The following is a 26,018-nucleotide window of genomic DNA, read 5'->3' on the forward strand; positions in this document are numbered from 1 at the left end:
ATATCTAATTATAAATAATCTATTATAATCTTAGCGCCATCTACACGATTATTGTCAAAGTATCCGAAGTAAGAAATTTATATTTTATCAATAGAACGTCAAAATGATTAGAAAAATCTTAAAAAAATCGATTACAATTTAATTACTTTTTTCCGTTGTAAATATTAAGCGATAACAATTAAATAATAAATTTAAAAATTACCGGTAAAAGTTTAATTAGTAACCGCTAGGAGCGACACCAGCGAAGCTCAGAGCGTATACTCAATAAATTTTAATTTTTTTAGACATTTTACTTCACTTCATTTATTATGGGTTGGTACTTACTAATTTGCTTATCACACCTTCTTAATTATATTTTTTTTAACTTTTATAATATATTAGTAGCTAATAAGTTAATAAAGCATGTTTTTTTATATCCTTGTGTAACTCAACACAATATTTTGTTTATAAACAAGTAGATCACAGACAATTTTTAAGGGGTGCTGTGAGCACCCCACGTCGCAGTTGGCGCCTTGCAAAGCCACGTGGCAGGTGCCGGGTTAAAAAAACACTGTACCTATCTAATGTACTATACAGAATTAAAATTGAACTATTTAAGCGGCCTCAGGAATATTTTAAAATTATAAATAGTTTTTTTGGATTATAAACAAATAGAATATCTCGGGCAATATTCAATTAAATTAAATCATGAAAACGGTATTGGAAAAAAAAGCGACAGGACGCTTCTTTTGACCCTCCGTTAGTCGCTAGGATAAACGGAGCATCAAGAGTCGCTACGGTGTCAGAGACCGACAATTTAAAAAAATAGTTATTGCTATAAAATTCATACAAATATTTTATATTGTGTATAGGAGTCACTGAAAAATATTTTTGAAAATGTTTTATTGAAAAACAACAGATATAAAATGAAAAACCCTATACTCCGTCCCACCTTGACTTTACAGTATAGAGAACATAGGCGATGCAGTCCTTATGAGAGTTTTTAGCGCGGTGGTGCCGATTTTATCAAAAAGAATTTGTAATCGAACATTATAGAGATTAAATTGAAACTGTTTTAGAAAGGCAATCTACAATTTTAGGATTCATATGCGTTTAAGTTTATTTGATATACTATAGTTATTACGCATATGAATCTTAAAATTGTAGATTGCCTTTCTAAAACAGTTTTAATTTAATCTCTCTAATGTTCGATTACAAATTCTTTTTGATAAAATCGGCATCACCGTTAAAAACTCTCATAAGAACTGCATTGCGTATGTTCCCTATACTGTAAAGTCAAAGTGGGACGGACAATAGTGTAACAATATACATATTGTTATTTGTAATATAAAAATATTCGCTAGGAACCATTTCCCATAATTCCAACAAACGTTTTTGTTCGGCTTCAAAGGACATCTATAAATAAGATTTGACCAAAACTTACCGATAAAATGCATTAATAAGATGCTAAATCTTTACCTGAACTGCAAGGTATGCCAATAAAGTAATAACCACACCATTAGTCGCTACGGAGTCTTGCACCGAAAATAGCTATAAAACTCACACAACTGTACCCAAGCAAGTAGGTAAGAATGTATACTAACACGAGATTAGTTGATAGGAAGAGGTACAGAAAGTGGCGATAGAAAAAACCAGTTATTTTGTAAATCCCGAATGAATAATTCTGTCGTCGGTGTGTGACACCGATAGCGACTAACGGAGGGTTAAAAGAAAAAACGTTTAATTGTGGTGAGTGGTTCCTGATATAGAACCGGTCAAAGTTGACCAGCATTTACGGGAAAGATATAAAAATAGGATCATAATTTTTGAACCATCACCTTTTTATTTTTGTCCTTTCTCCACACCAATTTTCATATCTTTAGAATACTCATAACATATATTATTATAATAAAAACTATCGATATTACGAGTGAAAATTGCCAAAAATAGCAAACTTCCAATCAAAAATTAGGTTGGAGAAAATGTAATGTCAAAGTTCAAAATCCGTATGCGTTAAAAAAAAGCATTTTCTCGGCTTCCCATGAAGCAATTTTCTTCATTCTTTTTTTGTTCCCAAGTAACTCGAGTAGAACCATCTAACTAACGTATTATTAGATGTCAATGTTGCTTTTGTTTTGTTATAAAAAATTAATTTATTTATTATAACAAAAATTTTTAATTTGTTTAAATAAATATTGTTTAAATAATTATACAGCTTTCACATGAGAATATTTCTGTTTTTAACGTTAAAAGGTACAATTGTAGTAAGTTTATCTAAAAAAGTCTACAACTGGAAAAAATATGTAGTTTTCTTTTCTTATAAACAAATGAATCTATTATTTCCGTCGACCGTCAATTTATGATCAATTTTAACACCCTCAAAATCATTGATTAATGACCCCTATTAATGAATGATTTCCTATTAATGAACTATTTCATTATAGGCAACACAACATACATTGCTTGCATAAATTAATTAAACGCTCTGTGATTGGCAGTCACCTGTGTTGTAGGCAACCAAACATATACCTATTTATATTCCCACTAAAAAATTTAAAATCAAGTAGACGCTGTTAGTACTATCTGTCAAATGGGCTGGAAAACGTCCATGATTCAATTTTAAACGCGATACTATAGACTTTAGACGAATGTCCCCTGTTATAGTTCCAAGTGTTAATGTGTAGAATAATTTTTGGTAATACTGGGTGAATTTTAAAATAATTACTTTCAGAATTGGATGAAGATATTCTCTAATGAGCCTCCCATCTATCCCTAACATCTTCCTTATACAAATTAATACTATCTAATGAGTTATAAATATTTAAGCTCAATTCTGAATTCAATGCTTTTTTGGCTGCAAGATCAAAGGATTCATTTTCAGATATCCCTCAATGACCCCTTACCCAAACTAATGTAACTCATGTACCACGCTCTTGCAGTTTAAACATACTATTTCTTATAGATCATATAAGATTACTTTTATAGTGTTTTAATGGGGAACTATTAATTGCCTACAAAACTGAAAGAGAGTCACTTACAATTATCACAGATGAAGTTACATTAGCCTCGCACCAATCTAGAGCTTTCCCTATGGCTATCGCTTCTGCACTAAAAACTGTTAAATAATATGGAACTTTAAATTCCTTAACATGATTGGTGTCTGAAACGACAAATGCACAGCCACAATAATGAAAAGACCTTCTCTAATGCTATAAAAACATACTGAAATGATGGCATCTCCTGAGGTGAAATATGCCGGAAGTAAAATGAGCCTCCGTTCGGATTTCCGGGTGAGGACTATCTCAGGGGGAACACCATTGCAGGTTAGAAAAGTCAGGATAGGGTCGTGAAATCTTGGTAGTCTTATGGGTAAGAGTCTGGAGTTAGTGGATGCGCTCAAACGAAGGAGAGTTCAAGTTGCTTGTATTCAAGAAACTAGGTGAAAAGGGCAAAGGATGAAAGAACTAGGTGAAGGATACAAATTGTGGTATGCAGGGAGTAGTAACACTAGAAATGGAGTTGGTATAATTGCTGATAGTGAAATGGAAGAAAACGTAGTGGAAATTGTAAGAACGAGTGATAAAATGATGTCAGTGAAATTTGTAATTGATAAAGAGGTATTGAATGTTGTGTATGTGTATGCTCCTCAAACAGGTTTAGGTGAGAATGAAAGAAGAGCTTTCTATGACCAATTAGGTGATGTCCTGAGTGATATTCCGTCAGAGGAGAAAGTTATGATAGGAGGTGATTTCAATACACATGTGGGCCATGTGAACCAAGGCTTCGCTAAAAATGACAAAATGAAAATAATGATCCGTGACTATTATTTATTGAATGTATTAATTTGATGAGTACTAAAAACAACATAAATTATGCCGTAGTATCTATTTTTATTGATAGTTCATACTTAATAATTTTTAATAATATTTTAATTATATTTTATTTCAGTCTGTTATACATTATTAGATACAGCGGGAAATTTTTGAAAAATAACTTTCCAAGACTTTCTTCTTTCCGATTCTGGATTTTTTCCGGCAGTTAATTCTATATTGATATCCATGAAATTTAAATCTTTTCCAGCAGGTATCCAAGTCGTTTTTGAGTTACTTGCAGATGGTGTAGGGTTTCCACATGCTGCAAAACTTGCCCATAATTTTACTAACTGTTTCAAAGCTTTTACTTCAGTTGGCCCTTGTTGCAGAAACTTAGATGCTAATTCCATCTTGAATAAGTAACCCAATTCATCGCCGTGAGAGGTACCTAAAAACATTAATGACATAATAGTTTTTTTTTATTTATTTACATAAAGTACCTCGACAACTATGCCCAATGGTACAAGAATATTAATATTAGATACATATTAAATAACAATAAAAAAAAATCAAACTCGAAGGATTATTCGAAAAAAACTGTTAGACAGATTAAATAATATACAAAAATCTCACACATTCGTTAAAAAATTGAAAAAATCTAACACATTCGTTAAAGAAAAGCGTGGGGCTCATCTTCATCGGATAAACGGTTTGAGGATAGATAGGCACTTTTTTATTTTTCGCGCCCCACGCTTTTCTTTAACGAATGTGTTAGATGTTTTCAATTTTTTAAAGAATGTGTGAGATTTTTGTATATATTTAATCTGTCTAACAGTTTTTGTCGAATAATCCTTCGAGTTTAATTTTTTTTATTTTCACTCGTAGTCACTCGTAACTAAAGGAAACCGTTTCTTAAGATTTTATTTATATTTTTTTTATATTTTACATTTTAGTCTTTTACAAAACAAAGATATGAGCGCTTGTCCATATTGTAACAGTCCCACGAGAGGGCGTAATTTTTATAACATTAAATGAAAATAAAAGCCTAAACGGTGGTGTTATTTGTATAACAGGAAAAGGGAATAGAATTTTGACAAGATGTTGTTATGTCATATTAGGGAATGTTACACAATGAAGGACATGGCCACGGTCGCTCAAGTCTCAGAGACCTAAGGGATGTGGATTCTTAGGGGATGTTATAGTATATTCTTATTAGCTTAAAAAAAAAATAAAAGAAAAATCGAAATAGGGATGTCAAATAAAAAAATAAAATATTGAGCGCCACTGGTTACCTCAAAGGAACCAAAAATTTTACAAAATAGAAATATTAAAAGAAAGATAGTACTAAATCAAAATAAAACAAAAAACGTAGTCAAATAAAATAAATATAAAATACTTTAAATTTGTAATAAATATGGCGTGATTTACCTTGTCCACTCTATACTATACTCAGCAAATTCCTTATTGTTCTTACGATTCAAGAGAGAAGGAAGAGAGGAATAATAAGTTTGTATTTAGCAAATTAAACATTATTTATTAAAAAAAAAAACAAAAAAAATGAATGAACAGTTTTGCAAAACAAAAAATATAATACCTTGTACAATCATTGTCCTGCATCTTCTTGGTTGTTGTTAAGTTCAAGACGCGATTTCACTTCACTTAAGTTACAAAATTGATACAACAAAAGTACATCAGGTTATCCATAGTTCATTAAAAAAACTCCATAGTTCATTAGAAAAACTCTTATAGAAAAATTCAGCATTGTCAAAATAAATTAGCACTTGCTCGAACAAAAATATTTATAAAAGAATCTTGTTATCTAGTTCATTAACGGAAACAAGAAAAATATTAAGAATGGAAGCAAACTTCGTGTCGAAGGCGAGTCGAGGTCGAATGGAAGGCGAGTGTAGTAATTCATCAGAGTGAGTAATAGCCATTACATGCGAGTAGAATACTATACTTTTTCTACGACCTTTGTTTTTTTTTTCTTTTTTTAATTAGTAAAAAATTTAATTATCACTACTCGAGATTTAAATTACTCATAATAATTTACAATAATACCTAAATGCTATTTACCCCTAATAATTGGTTGCTTACTATTACCAAATTATTATTTATTGTAAAAATACAACTAGAAATAGTCAATATAAGTTCTATTCGTTTCCGAAAAAATATCTATAAGCAGGCCGCTTTATCCATTAGGCAATATAGGCAGTTGCCTAGGGCGGCAAATTATGAGAGGGCGGCAAAAATTTTTGTTTGATAAATCATTTACAATAATTTGTCAGCTTTAGTTTTGTTTTGTAGCTGCACTGTTTTTATAAACCTTTATACTAATAAATTTACTCCAACCCGTTGCGTTGATTGAAATATTATAGAAGAGAGGAAATGATATCCAATGTATCAATCAACGCTCCAACATCAATAATGACAATCATATACTTTACTTGACTGACAACTTAAAATCAGCTGTTGTGAAATCTCTTAGTGAAACTAGGTGGTCCGCTAGGGCGGACGAAACTCCCCGGCGGACCCCCTTTGGTCATCCGTGTAACAAAAAAGGTTGGTCATCGGAAGGTTAAATAAAAAATTCTGCTTGCAATTTTATTTTTCGCAAAATTTTTTTTTCGCAATGTTTTAAAGGCGGCTTACAAGAGAATTGCCTAGGGCGTCAATCGATCTAAATGCGGCCCTGTCTATAAGCTTAAATTTGTACCTAATGTCAATTAATCTAATAAATAGGAAATGGCTGCTATCGGTGGACGTATTTCATTGGGTATAATGTATATTTACGTTTAACTATATTATAATAATATAACTATTCGCGGTGTGCAAGTACTTGGAAGGGAAACGAGAAACGACCGTGCGCGAGTCGCGGAGAAATATTGCAACTATCTTAAATAATTCATATTGTCAATTGAAATTGTCAGATTGACGTATATTTCATACCTTCTGTCATTGACGCAGAAAAATTATATATTGCTCCACAATATTGATATGATATGCAATTATTATATAAAGGTAAATTTAATTAATTGTATTTTGCTTGCAGTACTGCATTTTAATAACTAATTTTATTTACTACATACAATTGTTTACGTTTGCTAAACATAACCTGCATCTTATTTTTTCTTCTTATTATTTTTTGGGACTATGGCCTTGACAATTATCCAGCAACCAGGACTAATATAATTGGCCAATATAATTAAAAGTGTGAATAAAAGTACAGAGCGTAGAAATAGAGGTCGCTTTGCCGAACTTGCACGGTCCCAATACTACTATACATAATATGTTATAACATAGTTAACACAATATAACTTAAAAAATAAACACAATATTAGTTATAAATTCCAATTAACATAAACAAAATGAGCTAATGTCACTGTCACTAAAATAAATGATAAACGTCCAAATTTTTAGTAAACAAGATATAAACGTAAAAAATATACTGACATTGTTACAGTTAAAATTCCTTTCAAAATTTTTCGAAGTTAATTATTGATATAAATTACAATAATTATTGTATTAAATAAACAATTTTAAGTAATTTTATTTGCAGTTTATATACAACTAATATTAGGTTTGTTCTAGCAAACAGTCAAACTAGTCAGAAACCGTCAGCAAATAGTTGGTCAGTGAGAGAACATAATACAGTCACCAGTGCTATCCCCTCTAATCGCGCTGGTCGACTATTCGCTGATGGTTTCAAACCGTTTGAAACTGATGCTAGAACAAACCTAATAAAAATGGCATGCGTCACTTGAATCTAACTTCAGTCCGTGAATAATGACCCGTGAGTAATTTCAGCCCGTGAGTAATGAATTATTACTCACGGGTACAGTAATGGGTGCTATTATCTATGAAAAAATAGCGAATAATGAGCATGTTATTAAACGGTCGTAGAAAAAAATAGTTTTTCTACAACCGTTTAATAATATGCTCATTATTCGCTATTTTTTTTATTGATAATAGCACTCATTACTGAACGTTACTCACGGGTCATTATTCACGGGCTGAAGTTAGATTCAAGTGGCGCATGCCACTTTTAATATTAATCGTATATAAACTGCAAATATAAGTACTTAAAACTTGTTTATTTAATACAACAATTATTGTAATTTATATCAATAATTAACTTTTAAATATTTTTAAATGAATTTTAACTGTAACAATGTCAGTATATTTTTTACGTTTATAGCTTGTTTACTAAAAATTTTGACGTTTATCATTTATTTTAGTGACAGTGACATTAGCGCATTGGAATTTATAACTAATATTGTGTTTACTTTTCAAGTTATATTGTGTTAAAATATGTGATAACATATTATAATATATAGTTGTATTATTATATTAAATATAGTTAAATGTAAATACATATTATAACTATATAAAATATGTCCACAGGCCTTTTCCTATTTATTAGATTCACTGACAGTAGGTAGGTACAAATTTATGCTTATAATTTTTCAGAAAAAAATAGAACTTGGATTGACTATTTCTTGTTGTATTTTTACAATAAATAAGAATTTGGTAATAGTAGGCTACCAATTATTCAGCCTGGGGGTACACAGCATTTAGGTATTTTTGTAAATTTTTATAATTTAAATCTCGAGTAGTTGAAAATTATATTTTTTACTCATTAAAATAAAAAAGGTCGCAGAAAAAGTTTAGTATTCTACTTGCATGTAATGGCTATTACTCACTCTGATGAATTACGACATTCGCCTACGGCTCATAAAAATACCTCAACTCAGCAGATGTAGGTAGTGACCACAGCCTAGTATTATGTAAAATTAGAATCACCATGAAATGCTTCACACCTAAGAGAGTGGCACCAACACAAACAAAAATCAAAGTCGAAGGACTAAGTACGGAATCCACGGAGTACTTATACAGAAAAAGAATATCAGAGAAGATTGCTGATAATGAAATACTAGAAAACGATAACATCGAGGAAAGCTGGGAAAAACTCAAAAGTAACATAATTAACGCAGCAACAGAATCACTCGGAGAGAGGAAAGTAACGCATACCAATATATCAAAAAAGAAAACCCCATGGTTTCGAGAGGAAGTGAAGATAAAATGCGAAGAAAAGAAGAAAGCCTTTTTACAATACAGAACACAACAAAAACAACAGGCATACAACCACTATAAAAGAATTAGAAACGAAACAAACACTTTAGTCAGAATAAAAAGTGAATACTTGGAGAGTTTCTCAAAACAAATGGAACACGACTTCTACGGAACACAAAAGGAAATATGGAGAATGATCAGAGGACAAAGAAAAAAGATGAACGAACTAATAAAAACGAAACACATTCTGAAGGAAACTTGGGCAGACTATTTTCGATCTCTGTCTGCTAAAGATAGCGATAACGAACCACCAACACCTGAAGTGAAAACAAACGAAGAAATAAATATTGAAGAAGCAGTGGTAACGGAAGCACTATGGAAATAAAAAAATAGAAAATCACCAGGAGAGGACAGAATATCGAATGAACTCCTAAAGTACGGAGGACAAGATCTGACCACACAATTATCAAAACTAATCCAAAAAATAATAGAACAAAACAGAATACCACAAGAATGGAGATCAAGCATCCTAATACCTCTCTTCAAAAAGGGGGAAAATCGGACCCGGAGAATTACAGAGGAATTAATTTATTAAACACAACACTAAAATTAACGACCAAAGTGATAACAAACAAACTGAATAAAATTATAACAGTAGCAGAAGAACAGCAAGGTTTTAGGTCGGGAAGATCATGCACCGACGCTATATTTATAATGAGGCAGATTCAAGAAAAATCGTTAGAATACAACAAACCAGCATACTTGTGTTTCGTGGATCTTAAGAAGGCATTTGACAGGTTAAAATTAAAGGACGTTAGCCATTTATTGTACGCAAGAGAGGTACCTCTAGGAGTAATTAAAACGATCGAAAATATCTACCAGAACAACACAATAAAAGTAAAAGTAGATGAAGAACTAACTGACACGATTGAAGCTGGCAATGGGATAAGACGGGGAGATTCCATGAGTCCTCTGTTGTTCGACCTGATCATGGACGAATTAATAAAAAAAGTAAGAACAAAAAAAGGATACCAAATGGGACAAAAACAACTTAAAATAATCTGCTATGCAGACGACGCAATACTAATCTCTCGAAAGCGCTGGTTTCCTCGAAAGCGGCACCGACAAACAGCGACCGTAGCGCTGCGATGAATTACGTCAGATTACGGTGAAAAATTCAAGGTTCTTCACTGCTGAAATGGAATGTGCAAGCTCAACAAGCGGTGGCTTCCAACGCATCCGTGGAAACCAACGCTATTATTTCGCATGGTACAGTTTTTTATGATGTCATTCATCGCAGTGTTACGATCGCAGGTTGTCGGCACCGCTTTCGAGGAAACCAGCGCTGAAGTGAAGATGATTTACAATGTATGCTGCACTAATTTAATATAACCGCTAGAAAATTTAACATGTTAATTTCCCCAAGAGGCATGGTCATGACTAAATGCATGGTTCTAACAGCAGATCTAATACGGTGTAAATTAGAGCTGGAGGGTCAAATAATAGAACAAGTCGTGGAGTTTAAATATCTAGGCATCACACTATGCAGCTACGGAAAGCTCGAAACAGAAGTGGAAGATCAGGTGAATAAAGCAAACAGAGCCGCAAGTTGCCTGAATGAAACAATATGGAAAAATAAAAACATCGGAAAAGAAGTGAAAGGCAGAATTTACAAAACAGTCATCAGACCAATAATGACATACGCGGAAGAAACACGACCTGATACAGAAAGGACAAAAATAATGCTAGAAACAGCAGAGATGAAAACATTGCGAAAAATCGATGGTAAGGCGCTGTGTGATAGAGCTAGAAGTGCAGATATACGACGGAGATGCAAGGTCGACAACATTAATAACTGGGTGAAAAGCAGAAGAGTAGAATGGAACAATCACGTAAGCCGAATGACAACAAATAGAGTAGTAAGGACGGCGAGAGACGGTTCCCCAATAGGAAGACGATTTGTGTATTGTTCCCGCGAATGCATAATATGTCTACAAATTTTCATTCAGTTGAATTGAAGAAAAGGCAGTCAAATAAACGTATGAAGATTTGACGCAAACTATTGAACTAAAGAAAAGCGTTTAAAAACAAATAATAATTATATAGTTTCAATGATCTCTGTACGATTGTTGAGCATTTCTTTGATTTACCCCAGAAACAAACGAACCACTCTGCAGCACTACCCTGTTGCGCCACAAAGTAGCTTCCACTGATTAGCCGTAAATTCTTATGTAAATTAAACTTGCCATTCCATACGAGCGCAGTGGCGTCCGTTACAAAATCATTGGCGCTACAAAATCGTCTGTCTAAGCCACTTTGTGACTCCACTAAGTAGCGCTGCAGAGCGGCTCGTCTGTTTCTGCGGTTACAGTCGGTGAAACCCGTGTTGAGCTGCCCCCCCCCCCCCACTTGCAAAAATTAAAAAACAAATAGCCCTGATTTATGAGCTATTTATGAGCTCTCATATTCCGCTAACTAAAAATTTTGAGCTCGTTCCACTGAGCAGGAATTTAATACCATAGTGGGGCTGGGGGGGGCTGAGTACTTAAAAATAGGAATATTGAATCGGTTTTTGCGGCAGAATTACGAGCTATTTATGAGCTCTTGAAATTATATAGTTTCGATTTTTGAGCTCATCCCCTTCACCCCCAAACAACCCTTTAATTGATTTAACTTAAGAGACAGATGCTGAGAAAACTTAAAATATATCGTATTGCGGATATAATTCCTATAGCTTATATACTCTAAGAATAAACTATTAAATCAAGGGCATTTCGATTATTGAGCTACAACCCCTTCGCAAGAAAACCACCCTATCTTCCCGGCTTAAGAGAAAGTTGTACTTAAAATGCGTTAAACTAATTATTTGGCGACTACATATCATTTAATAATTTATAAGCTTCCAAATTACGCGCATTTAGATCAGTAAATTGCAATTTATTTTGTATAGTGCAGTCACTGAAGGTAAAAATCAACGATTACCTTCAATTTCGGTGAACCTTCATAGATTTTCACGAAAATTGGTCAGTGGTTAGAGGATACGTCAAGAAACAAAGGTGACATGGTACCACCTTGCGCCTTTACCCTGAGGGTGGATACCGCCCCTTCTCGGGGGTGAAAATTATTTTATAAAAAATAACTGCACAAATCAATAAAAGAACAAATTAAAAGCAAAATTTATTATACAAAGTTAATAAAATAAGTCAATACTTTTTAAGTTATTAAAGATCAAAGATTTTAATTATTTGTGAAAAAAATGCATGTTTTGAAGAGGTTTTTTGTAAATCACTGAAAAACTGTAAGTTTTTACAAAAAAGTTAATAGTAGTTTAATTCGTATAGCTTATATTCTAAGAATAAACTCTAAAATCACGCGCCTTTCGATTATTGAACTACAACCCCTTCGCAAGAAAACCATCCCTTATTCCCGGCTTAAGAGAGGGTTGTACTTAAAATAATTTAAATTAATTATTTGTCGACTATATATTGTTTAATAATTTATGAGCTCGCAAAATATACGCATCTCAATTATTGAATTGCCATTTTCTTTCTATAGTGCAGTCACTGAAGGTAAAAATCAACTATGACCTTCGATTTCGGTAAATCTCCATTCATTTTCACGAAAATTGGTGAGCGGATTTTGATACTATCAACTTTTTCTGGATCTTATTTTTGATGGGTATTTCTAAGTACTTTGACAAGTATTTAGTACCTAAGTGTTATAAAATGCATCTTTTTCCCGTTATTTAAGCTTGAACCCTTAGATTTGAACAGTCGCGGAAAAAAATATACATTTAATTACCAATAACTTACTTTAAATTAACATTAAAGGTTTTTCAAGTAAGCAATTTATTATATTTTTTATTAGCTTCAATTTTAGTGATGAAAACTTTTTTGTAAAAACTTACAGTTTTTGAGTCATTTATGAAAAATCGCTCTAAAGCATGCATTTTCTTTCCAAAAATTAAAATATTTGATCTTTAATAACTCAAAAAGTATTGATTTATTTTAATCACATTATATAACAAATTTTGCTTACAATTTGTCCCTCTCTCGATTTGTGGGGTTATTTTTAATAAAGTAATTTTCACTCCCGAGAAGGGGTGACATATACCCCAGGCTAAAACCCCAAGTTGTTATTGTCAATTCGTGAAAATAAATGGAGATTTACCGAAATCGAAGGTAATAGTTGATTTTTACCTTCAGTGACTGCACTATAGAAAGAAAATGGCAATTCAATAATTGAGATGCGTATATTTTGCAAGCTAATAAATTATTAAACGATATGTAGTCGCCAAATAATCAATTTAAATTATTTTAAGAACAACTCTCTCTCTTAAGCCGGGAAAATGGGGTCGTTTTCTTGCGAAGGGGTTGTAGCTATGTAATCGAAAGGTGCGTGATTTAAGAGTTTATTCTTAGAATATAAGCTATGCGAATTAAACTACTATTAACTTTTTTGTAAAAAACAATTTTTCAGTGATTTACAAAAAACCTCTTCAAAACATGCATTTTTTTCACAAATAATTAAAATCTTTGATCTTTAATAACTTAAAAAGTATTGACTTATTTTATTAACTTTGTATAATAAATTTTGCTTTTAATTTGTTCTTTTATTGATTTGTGCAGTTATTTTTTATAAAATAATTTTCACCCCCGAGAAGGGGCGGTATCCACCCTCAGGGTAAAGGCGCAAGGTGGTACCATGTCACCTTTGTTTCTTGACGTATCCTCTAACCACTGACCAATTTTCGTGAAAATCGATGAAGGTTCACCGAAATTGAAGGTAATCGTTGATTTTTACCTTCAGTGACTGCACTATACAAAATAAATTGCAATTTACTGATCTAAATGCGCGTAATTTGGAAGCTTATAAATTATTAAATGATATGTAGTCGCCAAATAATTAGTTTAACGCATTTTAAGTACAACTTTCTCTTAAGCCGGGAAGATAGGGTGGTTTTCTTGCGAAGGGGTTGTAGCTCAATAATCGAAATGCCCTTGATTTAATAGTTTATTCTTAGAGTATATAAGCTATAGGAATTATATCCGCAATACGATATATTTTAAGTTTTCTCAGCATCTTTCTCTTAAGTTAAATCAATTAAAGGGTTGTTTGGGGGTGAAGGGGATGAGCTCAAAAATCGAAACTATATAATTTCAAGAGCTCATAAATAGCTCGTAATTCTGCCGCAAAAACCGATTCAATATTCCTATTTTTAAGTAGTGGGGGGGCTGACTCAGCCCCCCCTCAACTACTACCCTCATACCCTCAACTAGGGTATTAAATTACTGCTCAGTGGAACGAGCTCAAAATTTTTAGTTTGCGGAATATGAGAGCTCATAAATAGCTCATAAATCAAGGCTATTTGTTTTTTAATTTTTGCAAGTGGGGGGGGGGGGCAGCTCAACACGGGTGTCGGTGAAGATGTGTTTCAAGATGAGGTAAACATTGCAATGGAGGCAAGTTGGGCGAGTTCCTGAGGACATCAAGAAAACATGAGTAAGTTTGGTGTGGTTAATTCGGAGTCTTCTAATAATCGATGCTTCTCTTCCAGTTAGGAAGTCGAGGCAGAGATTACATTTAAACTGTTGGAGTTCAAGTAGAGTTGTTTTACTCTGCTGCCATAACTTTTACCAGACATTATTTACTGACTTTAAAAACGAGGTTGAGATCGCCAGCTAGTTGAATTGTAGTTATTAAGGTATTGTGGTTGGTAGTTTCTTTGGCAAAATGATCTGCTGTTTCAGTACCAGTAATTCCAGCATGAGAAGGTACCATACGAGTGAGACTGTTACATCTTGAGCATAGAGATTTTGATAGATGTCATGAATGTTTCGAACCAATGGATGATGAGTGAAAATTATATTGATTGAACGAATAGATGTAAAAATTGCAATATGACTGTTTTAATGAGAGATGCATTTAAAAGCCAATAAAATACTATATAGTTTACCTGTGTCAACGCTTAATGTTAACGGTAATCGAGATGATCTTACAAGTTCAAGTTTACTGGTGACAGTACAGTCAACAGCAGTGGTAGTTTTAGAAGCATCGGTAAACAGAATTAAATCATATGATTTATTTTGTATAATTTCTAAAAGTATTTCATGAGTTATATTAGTTAAAGATGGTGAGGGGGATGCCTATTGGAGAAAGATTTTTGTTGGGAATGTTAGGGGGAATTGAAAGTAAAAGAAATGGACAAGTCAGACGGATGTCTAGATTTTAAGCAGCAGAGTAATTAATTGAGGTATAGGTTTTATAACATGTTGGACATTGTTTGGAAGGAGAGGTTATTAAGGTGATTAGAGCATAAACGGGATAAAAGGGATTTGCGGATGTTGATGCAGTATATGAAAGTAGAAGATCTTGTCGCCTTAAGGTGAGATAAGCTTCATCGAATTTACGATATATAGCACCATTGGTTGTACGTTCATAGATGAAATTTTTCCAATTTAACCTGGAGTCAAATATCACACCCAGTTATTTTGTCAAATTTTACACTCATTAAAACATATAGTGGGGAATTCTTGAATATATCTAATTTGGGGCAAGAGAGTGGAGATCTTTCTGGACAATTTTATGAATTTTGCTTTAAGAGAGTTGTAATTCTCGTTTGTTAAATCTATCTTGAAGAAGATTTACTGCACCTTGTAAAAATTTACATGTGATGGAAAGAGATTTAACAAAGCAGTAAATGATTAGGTCGTCAGTGTATTGAACATATTTTATGGGTACAGGAAATGACTTGCATAATTTACTGATTGCAAGAATGAATAGAGTTGAACTTAATACAGATCCTTGAGGACACCCTGATTTTGAGGAAGAGATTGAGAAAACCGTTGGCAAGGACTTTTAATTTTTCTAGCTAGAGTTTTTTACAAATGAAAGAAAGTTACCATTTAAATTATAGTAGAAGAGTTTGTCAATTATTGCATTTCTGGAGAGTGAATCGAAAGCTCTTTCAATGTCAAATATAGTTACTACGACATTTTGATGATCATTGATTGTTTGAGAAATGTGTGTTTTTCAAGAAAAACAAGGTGTACGTACGTAAGAGTAAACCGGTGACGTCGGAAGCCGAATTGAGCTTCAGGAAGAATATTATGTTTTTCAATGAACCAAGTGAGTATTTTATTTATCATTTTCTCAAGAAGTTTACAAGTGGTATAAGTGAGAGAAATTGTATAGAATGACTTTGGAGTTACGGGGGATTGATCAGTTTTCTAACTGGAATAAAAACGATAGGTTTAGGAATCATATTATTTACAAAAATATATTTGTTTTGATATTTTTTCGCGGCAATGAGAGCTTGGGTTGAAAGCGACAGCAAAACTTGTTTTCAAAAAGCTGTTTACTCTTGCCGCTTCCAAAAAAGAAAAATGGTAAAATTAATTCTTCACTTACAATATTATCAAGCTAAAATTGATGCTTTATGTTGAATATTTATATTAGATAACAGCTTAGAAAACTACTGGAGAGCTACTATGTTTTAGATAAGAATTTTGGGTCATTTCTTGTAAACTTTTCATTAATAATTTATGTAGTCAACTATTTTTAATGGGAATAAGCCACAATTTTACTAAAAAAATGATTTTATTAACGTTTCGAAACCCAAATTGGGTTTCGTTGTCAAAATACCAAATACTACTAAAATAAATGAAAATGTTGTTGCTAAGTAAAAAAATTCTTCTAATAATTTATTTAATCTGACTCATTTATATTGGCAATTCAGACGTATGATGTACATTTTAAAGTAGAAGACTTTAAAATGATATCGCCAATATTTATGAGTTGCGTTCCTGGGACGACTTTACTAAAATAAAGTTCATTCGATTACGTCCCATAGTAAAGTCGTCCCAGGAACGCAACTCATAAATATTGGCGATATCATTTTAAAGTCTTCTACTTTAAAATGTACAATGTCTGAATTGCCAATATAAATGAGTCAGATTAAATAAATTATTAGAAGAATTTTTTTACTTAGCAACAACATTTGCTCTGACGTTGTATACATATTGTTTGCAAAATTTTTAATTTTTTAATGTGTACTTAATAACTGTAAAATTATATTAAGTAGTATAACTCACGCCATTTACTTGGTGTCTGTTTCTGTTTTTGTTTTGTCTGTAGTTTTTTATTATTTTTTGTTTTTTATTGCATTTTTTTTATTTTGTATAAGCTTTGTCCACAAATTGGTAAAATTTTATGACAATAAAGCATACCTTACTTACTTACATTTTTGTTTATTTTAGTAGTATTTTGTATTTTGACAACGAAACCCGATTTGCACTTCGAAACGTTACTAAAATCATTTTTTTAGTAAAATTGTGGCTTATTCCCGTTAAAAATAATTGATTATAAACATGCTACAAGAACAGCTTCAGAACAACATTAATTTATGTAGGTTTTGAAGTCACTCTTTATTAGATGTTTAGAGGCATTACTAATATTCTTTATACTAAAGTAAGTATTTGTAATTTGTGTTGTATTTGAAAAAGATTGAATGATATTTCTGTTATTTGGTTTGGTTTGGTTTTCACTTAAATAAACAAGGCATCATTCCATAAAATAGGTAGATCCCTTGTTGATAGAATTTCATACCTTAAAGGATAGCACCCCGCTGAGCTGAAAATTAATGACTCTTTTAGTATGCTTGTAGAATTTTATATGTATATAGGTCCACTTATGAAATTTCCACGGCATTGTCTAGGATGAGAGACAGCATCGAATAGCCTCATCAGTACAATCAGGCAATCAGAAAAACTTACAAAGAAGGGTTCAGCGGATAACCAGCAACGTTCACCCGCGCCAGACAAGATTTATACGATGAGTGAACGTCGCCGTCGCAGCGTCTTCAGAATTTTCGAACCAATGATATAAATAAAGAATAATTTACATTTGTATTCATTCCTTTTCCGATTATTATGTAAACCATTTAGTGCAGCCGATATGTGAAACAATTGTGCATTTATTGATAGAAGTATATAATTTGGACCACATATACTACACATATAAAGGTTCAACTTCAGATTTCAAGCAAACTTGGTGTATAGGTTATTTTTTTGATGTGTAAGATCGAGGTCTTGAACCGGAAGAATAGGTTTACCAGAAGTTGTGTTTTTCCTGGACTTATGTAAAAATATGTTATTTTTTTTTTCAATTCTTTCACCCTGTATGTATTAATTTTTCAAAAAGTTAATACAGCCATTGAAAAGAGTGTAAAAATATTTTTTAGGAAGTATTTTTAACATTTTAGTTTTATTAATTACCATTTAATAAATGCAAAACGTACCTTCACATGTACCTATATGCGGCAGATTCGTGCAAATATTATAAGAATTATTGTGCATTTAATGGTAGAAGCATAAAATTTGGACCACATATATACTACATATATACAGTCATTCAAAATGGCGACTATACATATGTGACTAATAGCACGATAACTTTTGAACGAGACGTCAGATTTCAACCAAATTTGGTATATAGGTTCTTTTTTTTGATGAATAATATCGAGTTCTTGAACCGGAAGAATCTGCTTACCAGAATTTGTGTCTTTACTGTTTTTTATGTAAAAATATGTTTCTTTTTTCAATTCTTTCACCCTTTACAGGGTGTTTGGTAAAGAATGGGCCAGAGCTTAACCTCAGGTTCCTGAGGTTAAAATAGGCCGATTTAAGCTAACTTACCTTAGTACAAAGTTTATAATAACCGAGATACAGGGTGTCAAAGTTAAACTTTTTTTTTATTTATTATTGAATATTTCCTGACAGGTATGAGATAACAACATGAAATTTGGTATGTGGGGGTTTTATGGGTAGATAAAACTAAATTCCCGACCAAATATTATGTATTGCCTAGAGGGCGCCATATACGCCTTTCAGCACTAATTTATTACGTTCAATTTTTTTACCCTTTACTCTGTATAATTTTGACATTAAAATTTTTATTCTCCTATTAGTTTTACTTAAAAAAGGTATACTTCTTTCATCTCCCTCCTACACTCAACCGTTTTTGAGATGAACGCATTTTAAATCTGCGATACACCATCATTTTTAGCATAATCATTGTAGTTATACCCGAAAAATAACTTAAAACCATAATAATTGTGCCACTTCTCAAATTTATGTCATTGCATCGCAAATTCCATTTGAAGAAATTTGCGATACATTTTTGGATAATTTTAAGGTTTTAAGTTATTTTTCGGGTGTAACTACAATGATATTATACTGTAAATGATGGTGTATCGCAGATTTAATATGCGTTTATCTCGAAAACGGTTGAGTTTAGGGAGATGAAAGAAGTATACCTTTTTTAAGTAAAACCAATAGGAGAATAAATATTTTAATGTCAAAATTATACAGAGTGAGGGATAAAAAAACTTGAACGTAATAAATGAGTGCTGAAAGGCGTATGTGGCGCCCTCTGGGCAATACACAATTTTTGGTAGGAAATTTAGTTTTCTCGACCCAAAAAACCCCCTTATACCAAATTTCATGTTGTTATCTCATACTTGTCAGGAAATATTCAATAATAAATAAAAAAAAGTAAAACTTTGACACCCTGTATCTCGGTTACTATAAACTTTGTACTAAGGTAACTTAGCGTAAATCGGCCTATTTTAACCTCAGGAACCTGAGGTTAAGCTATGGGCTCAGGAACTTTTCAGTTCTGTTAATTACCATTTAATAAATGCATAACCTATGATCACATGTACCAATGGGCGGCAGATTCATTTTTAATGCCCGACATTTTTGTAAAAGACTAAATCTGAGATGGCCTCATAACTAAATTTGAACCTTTGTATGTGTAGTATGTGTGGTCCAAATTATATGCTTCTACCGTTAAGTTAACAAGTATTCTTATATTATTATTTGCACGAATCTGCCGCACATAGGTACCTACATGTGAAGATACGTTTTGCATTTATTAAATGGTAATTAATATAACTAAAGAGATCAAAGTATTTCCTAAAAAATATTTTTACGTCTTTTCAACGCCGGTATTACCTTTTTGAAAAATTAATATATACAGAGTGAAAGAATTGAAAAAATAAACAATATATTTTTACAAAAAATCAGGAAAAACACAGCTCCTGTTAAAGCCGATTCTTCCGGTTCAAGAGCTCGACCTTATACATCAAAAAAGCACCTATATAACAAATTTGGTTGATATCGGACTTTTCCTTCAAAAGTTATTGTGCTATTAGTCACATATGTATAGTCGCCATTTTGAATTCCCGCCTTTTTTGTAAAAGGCAAAATCTGAGATGGCCTCATATCAATTTGCCGCACATAGGTACATGTGAAGATAAGTTATGCATTTATTACATGGTAATTAACATAACTAAAAAGTTGAAAATATTTCCTAAAAAATATTTTTACGCTCTCTTCAATGCCGGTATTACTTTTTAAAAAAATTAAGATATACAGGGTGAAAGAATTGAGAAAACTTACCGATCGCAAAATGTTAAATAAAAATACTTCTGTGTCCTTTGTACACAAAACAAAATTCACAACACTAAATAATCCTAAAATCAATCCTAAATCAATTTACATCTAATATCTAAATGGTTTTCGTGATAAATCCCGGATTGCGAGTTGTTTATCGCCGACACCACATAGACACGACATACACACGACTACGACCGTCCTCCTCGCTTGCTACAGAAATACTCTGGCATGGACAATGGACACGTACACATACAAAGGCATGGAGACGTCTGATTTCTCCACTTACCGCGACACCGTAAGGTACAAGAGGACGGCTATGTGTGTAAATAAATTAAAAATAAAGAATAATAAATTAAGTGTTTAAATTAAAAATATAGACTAAAGGTTTCTACATATTATCATGCACTCATCGTTCCCAGCATGTAGCGTAGTCTCCGAAAAACCTGATTTTACAAAGAGGTGTCTGATACGATACGATCCGGACAGTATGAATTGTTAATATTTAAAACCATTCAAATCAATACTTTTCGGAAACTAAACGCTACGTGCTGGAAACGATGAGTGCATGATAATTATGTAAAAACCTAAATAAATGAAGTAAGAACATTTTACTACATACCTGGATTGGGTACTTTGGCAAATTTCTTCAGCAAGTTTAACCCAGCGTCTAGTGATATCCTGTACAAATATATCGGACAGTGGGATGTTTGAACATGTAAGTTTGTTGCTGCAATAATTCCAGCCACAAAGTAATAGTCTGTGGGCAACTAAAAAATAGATACTTATGTAATAGCCCAGTAAATGAACGGGAAATACGGAGATAACGTGTAATTTTCAGGGTCAACTCCGAAATGCATGAAAATTTGGATTTAGGCTCAACTTACCCTCCAATTTAAAGTGAATCTTGTACCTTTGGTAACTTTTACTCGGAGAGTGACAGTCACCCCTTCTCGGGGGTGGAAAAACGCGTGTTTAAAATATGTCCGGAAGTGAATAAATTGACTAATTCTAAATAATTTTCATTTTATAAAGTTTTTTAAAACAGGCAATACTTTTCGAGTAAGTACTTAATTTGCTATATTTTTCAACAAAACTAATACGTTTTCAGGCGGTTTTTCGCCAATAACTCAAAAAGTAAATATTTTATTAAAAAAATATTCTCCGCAAAATTAAAGCTCATATAAAAAAAAATGGTGTATTAATAAAGTCTACAAACTCAGTAAACGCAATGGTGTAGTTCATGAAATATACGTTCTTATTCGTCAAATTCCAAATCGAATATTTCGACTTCAAATTCTCAAAAAATGAAACACTTTTTTGGAAAAACCCATTAACATTTTTTAAAGTGTTTAAAAAAAGCTTTAATTTTATTATTTGTAAAAGCTTTTAGCATTAAAACTAAGCGAGTTACGCTTAAAATAAATTTGGCTCCTTTTTCTGGTCAAAAAATAGTGAAAATCTTCATCAATTTAGTACCCCAAATGAAATTAATCGTTACCGCTTTACAAATATTTTACGTTTCTTAATCTTTTGTATGATCTGTAAGTCTCACCGGTTTAAAGTGCTTATTTTTGAAAAGGCTATAGTTGAAAGGGCTTGAACGAGTCATTAATCACTAGTCGATACCAACTTTGAACAGCCATATCTTAGCCAATTTTTGTCTATCGGAAAAATAAAATCTAACAGCATATTTATAAAACAGAAAGAAAAAATAATAACAATAACAAAAACCAATACAATTTTCTGAAATGTGATAAATCGTCAATATAAAAAAATTACAAGTTAATGAGGTAAAGAAACAACAAAAGCGATATATTGCAAAATTAACATAAATTGAATCGCTTATTTTATAAAGGGAATAAGTCCACTTCCGTACGAAATTAAAGTGAGATATACATTTTGTTAAACCAACGTCAACGGATCGATGAGTCTATAAAGGAAATTTGTATCTCTCACCGTACGCGAAACATCGCACGATAAAATTTTTGTTGAGCGTATAAAGGGAACTAGTCCGGGACTGATTACCTTTATACAATAATCCTTGTGGCGCCACCATCGTTTTGTGGCACTTTGTCGTTTTTTTATTACTTCGGTTAGCTGACGTTAGTTAGTCTTACGATGTGTTTTAGGTCTTGTTTGTAATAATAAACCTTTTTTTATAAATAAATTATTAATTTAGCTGTAGAAAAGCAGCACTATTTCGCCTTTTATTCATTGATTGTATAAAGGAATCAAGTCCCAGCCTTTAAAAACGACTTTTTGACCTTAATCATTTTCAAAGCCAAGTTTGCTGTATCACATGGCACTCTACTAGTCTCCTTCTACATTTCATCTGTAGAACAAAATTTTATAGATCATCAAGTTTCTAAAGTAAATAGTTGTTTTCGTTTTTCTCAAAACCAAATATTGTGGACTTATACCCTTTATACAATAAGCGGTTCAATTGCAATTTCAACATACAACATAATAAAATACAGACATAGGAACTAATAAGTTTAAACTGCTGCATGTGACACCCAAATATAGATAAATATACCTACAGAGGGTGATGATATTATTAGAGCTACCTCAGAAAGTTTTTTCTTTATACGGTCCACGTTGCCTTTGAAACTTTAGAAATGGATGCTATGTTTCTGTTGGAGTGATTAGTATTGAATATTAAACTTTTTATTTCTGCTATTTTCCTTGGTGAGATGTCTTTGTATTTCCCATGATGTTCTGTTACCACTAGTGTAACGAACGCGCAATTTTTACTAAATTCGCAAAAAATAATATAGGCCTGTCAGAATATCACTAGAGAGCAATGGAAACTGGCAAAGTTTATTATAATAGGTCCGGATCCCGCGTATGAAAAAAAAGTTGATTAATAGCAAGCTGAAAATTGGTTAATAGCTTAAGGGTGTCTAGTCGGATAAACTTTGATATATGGGAACACTGAAACAGGGGCAGTTTTAATTGTGGAACAGGTTAAAATTTTGGAACGGTCAGACCACGAAAACGGCACATTTATTTTGTCCGACATAATAGACTTAAACTCTCCGAACAGAGATTAAACTCTCATGAAAAAATCAGACTGCTATTTGTCACCTGTCATAATTCCTGTCATTTGACATATTCTACATGTTTCACTCATTAAAACGCCCATTTGGTGATGAATAGCAGTCTGATATTTTCATGAGAGTTTAATCTCTGTTCTGAGAGTTTAAGTCTGTTTTGTCGGACAAAATACTTGTGCCGTTTTCGTGGTCTGACCGTTCCAAATTTTTAACCTGTTCCACAGTTAAAACTTCCCCTGTTCCAGTGTTCCCATATATCAAAGTTTGTCCGACTAGACACCCTTAAGATATTAACAAATTTTCAGCTTGCTATTAATCAACTTTTTTTTCATACGCGGGATCCAGACCTATAACTCTAAACACCAAGGACACAAAATAATAGGCACACGAGCTGCAAGCTAGGCTGGGCATCACTGACAAACAATGCCATCTAAGTCACGCATTGCCACACATGCGTGTTGCCACTATTGTCAGACTATTTATTGAACTTTCATAAAGTGTAACAAGACAGCCAAATGGAAACAAATCCATTAATATATGATACATCTCAATTATATACCCATCCTCTAAAATCTAAAACATTGAATTTTACTAGGTGGCTCTAATAATATGATCACCCACTGTACTTTAAACTAAAAAGGGCTAGTTCCCTGGGTTGGCTGTATACTATATAGATAAAAAACTCTAACACCGAGGTAAAAATATACTTTAGTTACCTGTACCGGGTGTCCCAATAAGAATGGCTCTCGGCCATATCTCAGGAACCGTTTATAGTAGAGCTTTGAAATAAAAAATTTTATAACAAAAGTTGCCTCAGGAAAAGCCTGGAAATTATTTTTATAATTGTGGGACCACCGCTAGAGGGCGTAATTAAATATCAAAAATTAAAAAATCTACATTTTACAAAATTTTCCTAATGAAGGGGCACTGGAAATCCGATCATCGTATTCTTCATAAAATTCTACGCATATTTGATTTGACAAGTTTAGGTCTACCTTTGGAAATAAGAGGTGGGGGTGGGTGAGTGGGAACCTTGTTATGAAAAACTGGCTGAGTCCGGTTCTGCTTAATCAAATTTTGCAAACTTGGTCTTGTTGAAGACAGATCTTTTTCGTCAATGTAAAAGTTATGATTTTCAACCAACTTACTGAGTAATATGCCAGCTAGAAGGCGTTATTTAATTTTTTTCAGAAATCTAGTGTTCCTTGGAAAATATTAAATACAAACATGCATTTTTAATACCATATTACAAAATTAGACAAAATTAGCAACAGAATAGCGAAAACCGCATGTTAATACCTTTTTTCTACCTCGAGATATCTTACAAAACGTGTAAATTTAAAAACATAACTGTTACTGTCACCGGTAAACGAAATTAATTAAAAGTAGTGTGCTATGGAAACAACAAAGAAACATTTTCCAGCTGTCAACGTATATTAGGTCTTTTCAACGCTTCTCATTTGTTTCGAGCCTCGTTCATATCTCGTATATTAATATTATACACGGATTATACGGCATATGACAGAGGCTCGAAACAAATAAGAAGCGTTGAAAAGCCCTATTACAAAGAAATAAAAACAACTATTTAGTGATGACATAAACGTTCAAATTTGTGCCCATCATTTTCGTTGCAAACATTTACTCTTTCAAGAGTAGATTGAACAGCAGTCTCAATTTCTGCTTTCGATATGCTTTGAATGGCGTTTAGTATTCTCTGGATAATGTATCCTAGAGTAGTGTATGATGGGCAACAATTTGAATATTTAGGTCGTCACTAAGTAGTTCTTTTTGTTCTGTGTTATATTTAATTTTAATAGTATTTTCTCTCTTTATATTGTTGTTTTAATTAATTATAGTTTTATACGTTGACATCTGGAAAATGTTATTTTGTTTTTTTCCACAGCACACTACTTTTCATTAACTTAGCTCACCGGTGATAGTAACAGTTATGTATAAAATTTACACGTTTCTCGAGATATCTTGAGATAGAAAAAAGGTATCGACATGCGGTTTTCGCTATTCTATTGCTAATTTAATCTAATTTTATAAAGTATGATTAAAAATGCATACTTGTATTTAATATTTTCCAAAGAAAACTAGATTTTTGAAAAAAATTAAATAACGCCTCCCAGCTGGCTTATTACTTATTAGGATGGTTCAAAATTATCACGCTTACATTGAAGAAAAAGATCTGTCTTCAACAAGACCCAGTTTTCAAAATTTGATTTAGCAGAACCGGACTTACAGCCATTTTTTCATAACAACGTTCCCACTCACCCCCACCTCTTATTTGCAAAGGTAGAGTTAAACTTGTTAAATTAAATATGCGCAGAATTTGATGAAGAATACAATCATCGGATTTCCAGTGCCCCTTCATTAGGAAAATTTTGTAAAATTTTGATTTTTTTATTTTTGATATTCAATTACGCCCTCTAGCGGTGGACCCACAATTATGAAAATAATTTCCAGGCTTTTCCTGAGGCAACTTTTGTTATAAAATTTTTTATTTCAAAGCTCTACTATAAACGGTTCCTGAGATATGGCCGAGAGCCATTCTTATTGGGACACCCGGTACATTACTGTAATTTCTTAGTTAGTCATTAAGTAACTCTTCTACTGATAATATGATCTTTTAGATA

The 26,018-nt window shown here is 32.5% G+C and overlaps 1 protein-coding gene across 1 annotated transcript in view; it reads right to left on the reverse strand.

Annotated features, from left to right (window-relative positions):
- Positions 1-3,849: 3,849 nt before the first annotated feature.
- Positions 3,850-26,018, reverse strand: part of LOC126890479 (juvenile hormone esterase-like) — a 149,140-nt gene continuing 126,971 nt past the window's right edge. The window contains exons 5-6 of the mRNA XM_050659463.1: positions 20,943-21,090; positions 3,850-4,239 (exon numbers count right to left, since the gene is read on the reverse strand). Coding sequence (XP_050515420.1) covers positions 3,932-4,239; positions 20,943-21,090 — 456 coding nt within the window. The 3' untranslated portion in view covers positions 3,850-3,931. The remainder of the gene's footprint in view (positions 4,240-20,942; positions 21,091-26,018) is intronic.

Source organism: Diabrotica virgifera, chromosome 8, assembly GCF_917563875.1.
Source record: "Diabrotica virgifera virgifera chromosome 8, PGI_DIABVI_V3a".
Classification (NCBI taxonomy): domain Eukaryota; kingdom Metazoa; phylum Arthropoda; class Insecta; order Coleoptera; family Chrysomelidae; genus Diabrotica; species Diabrotica virgifera.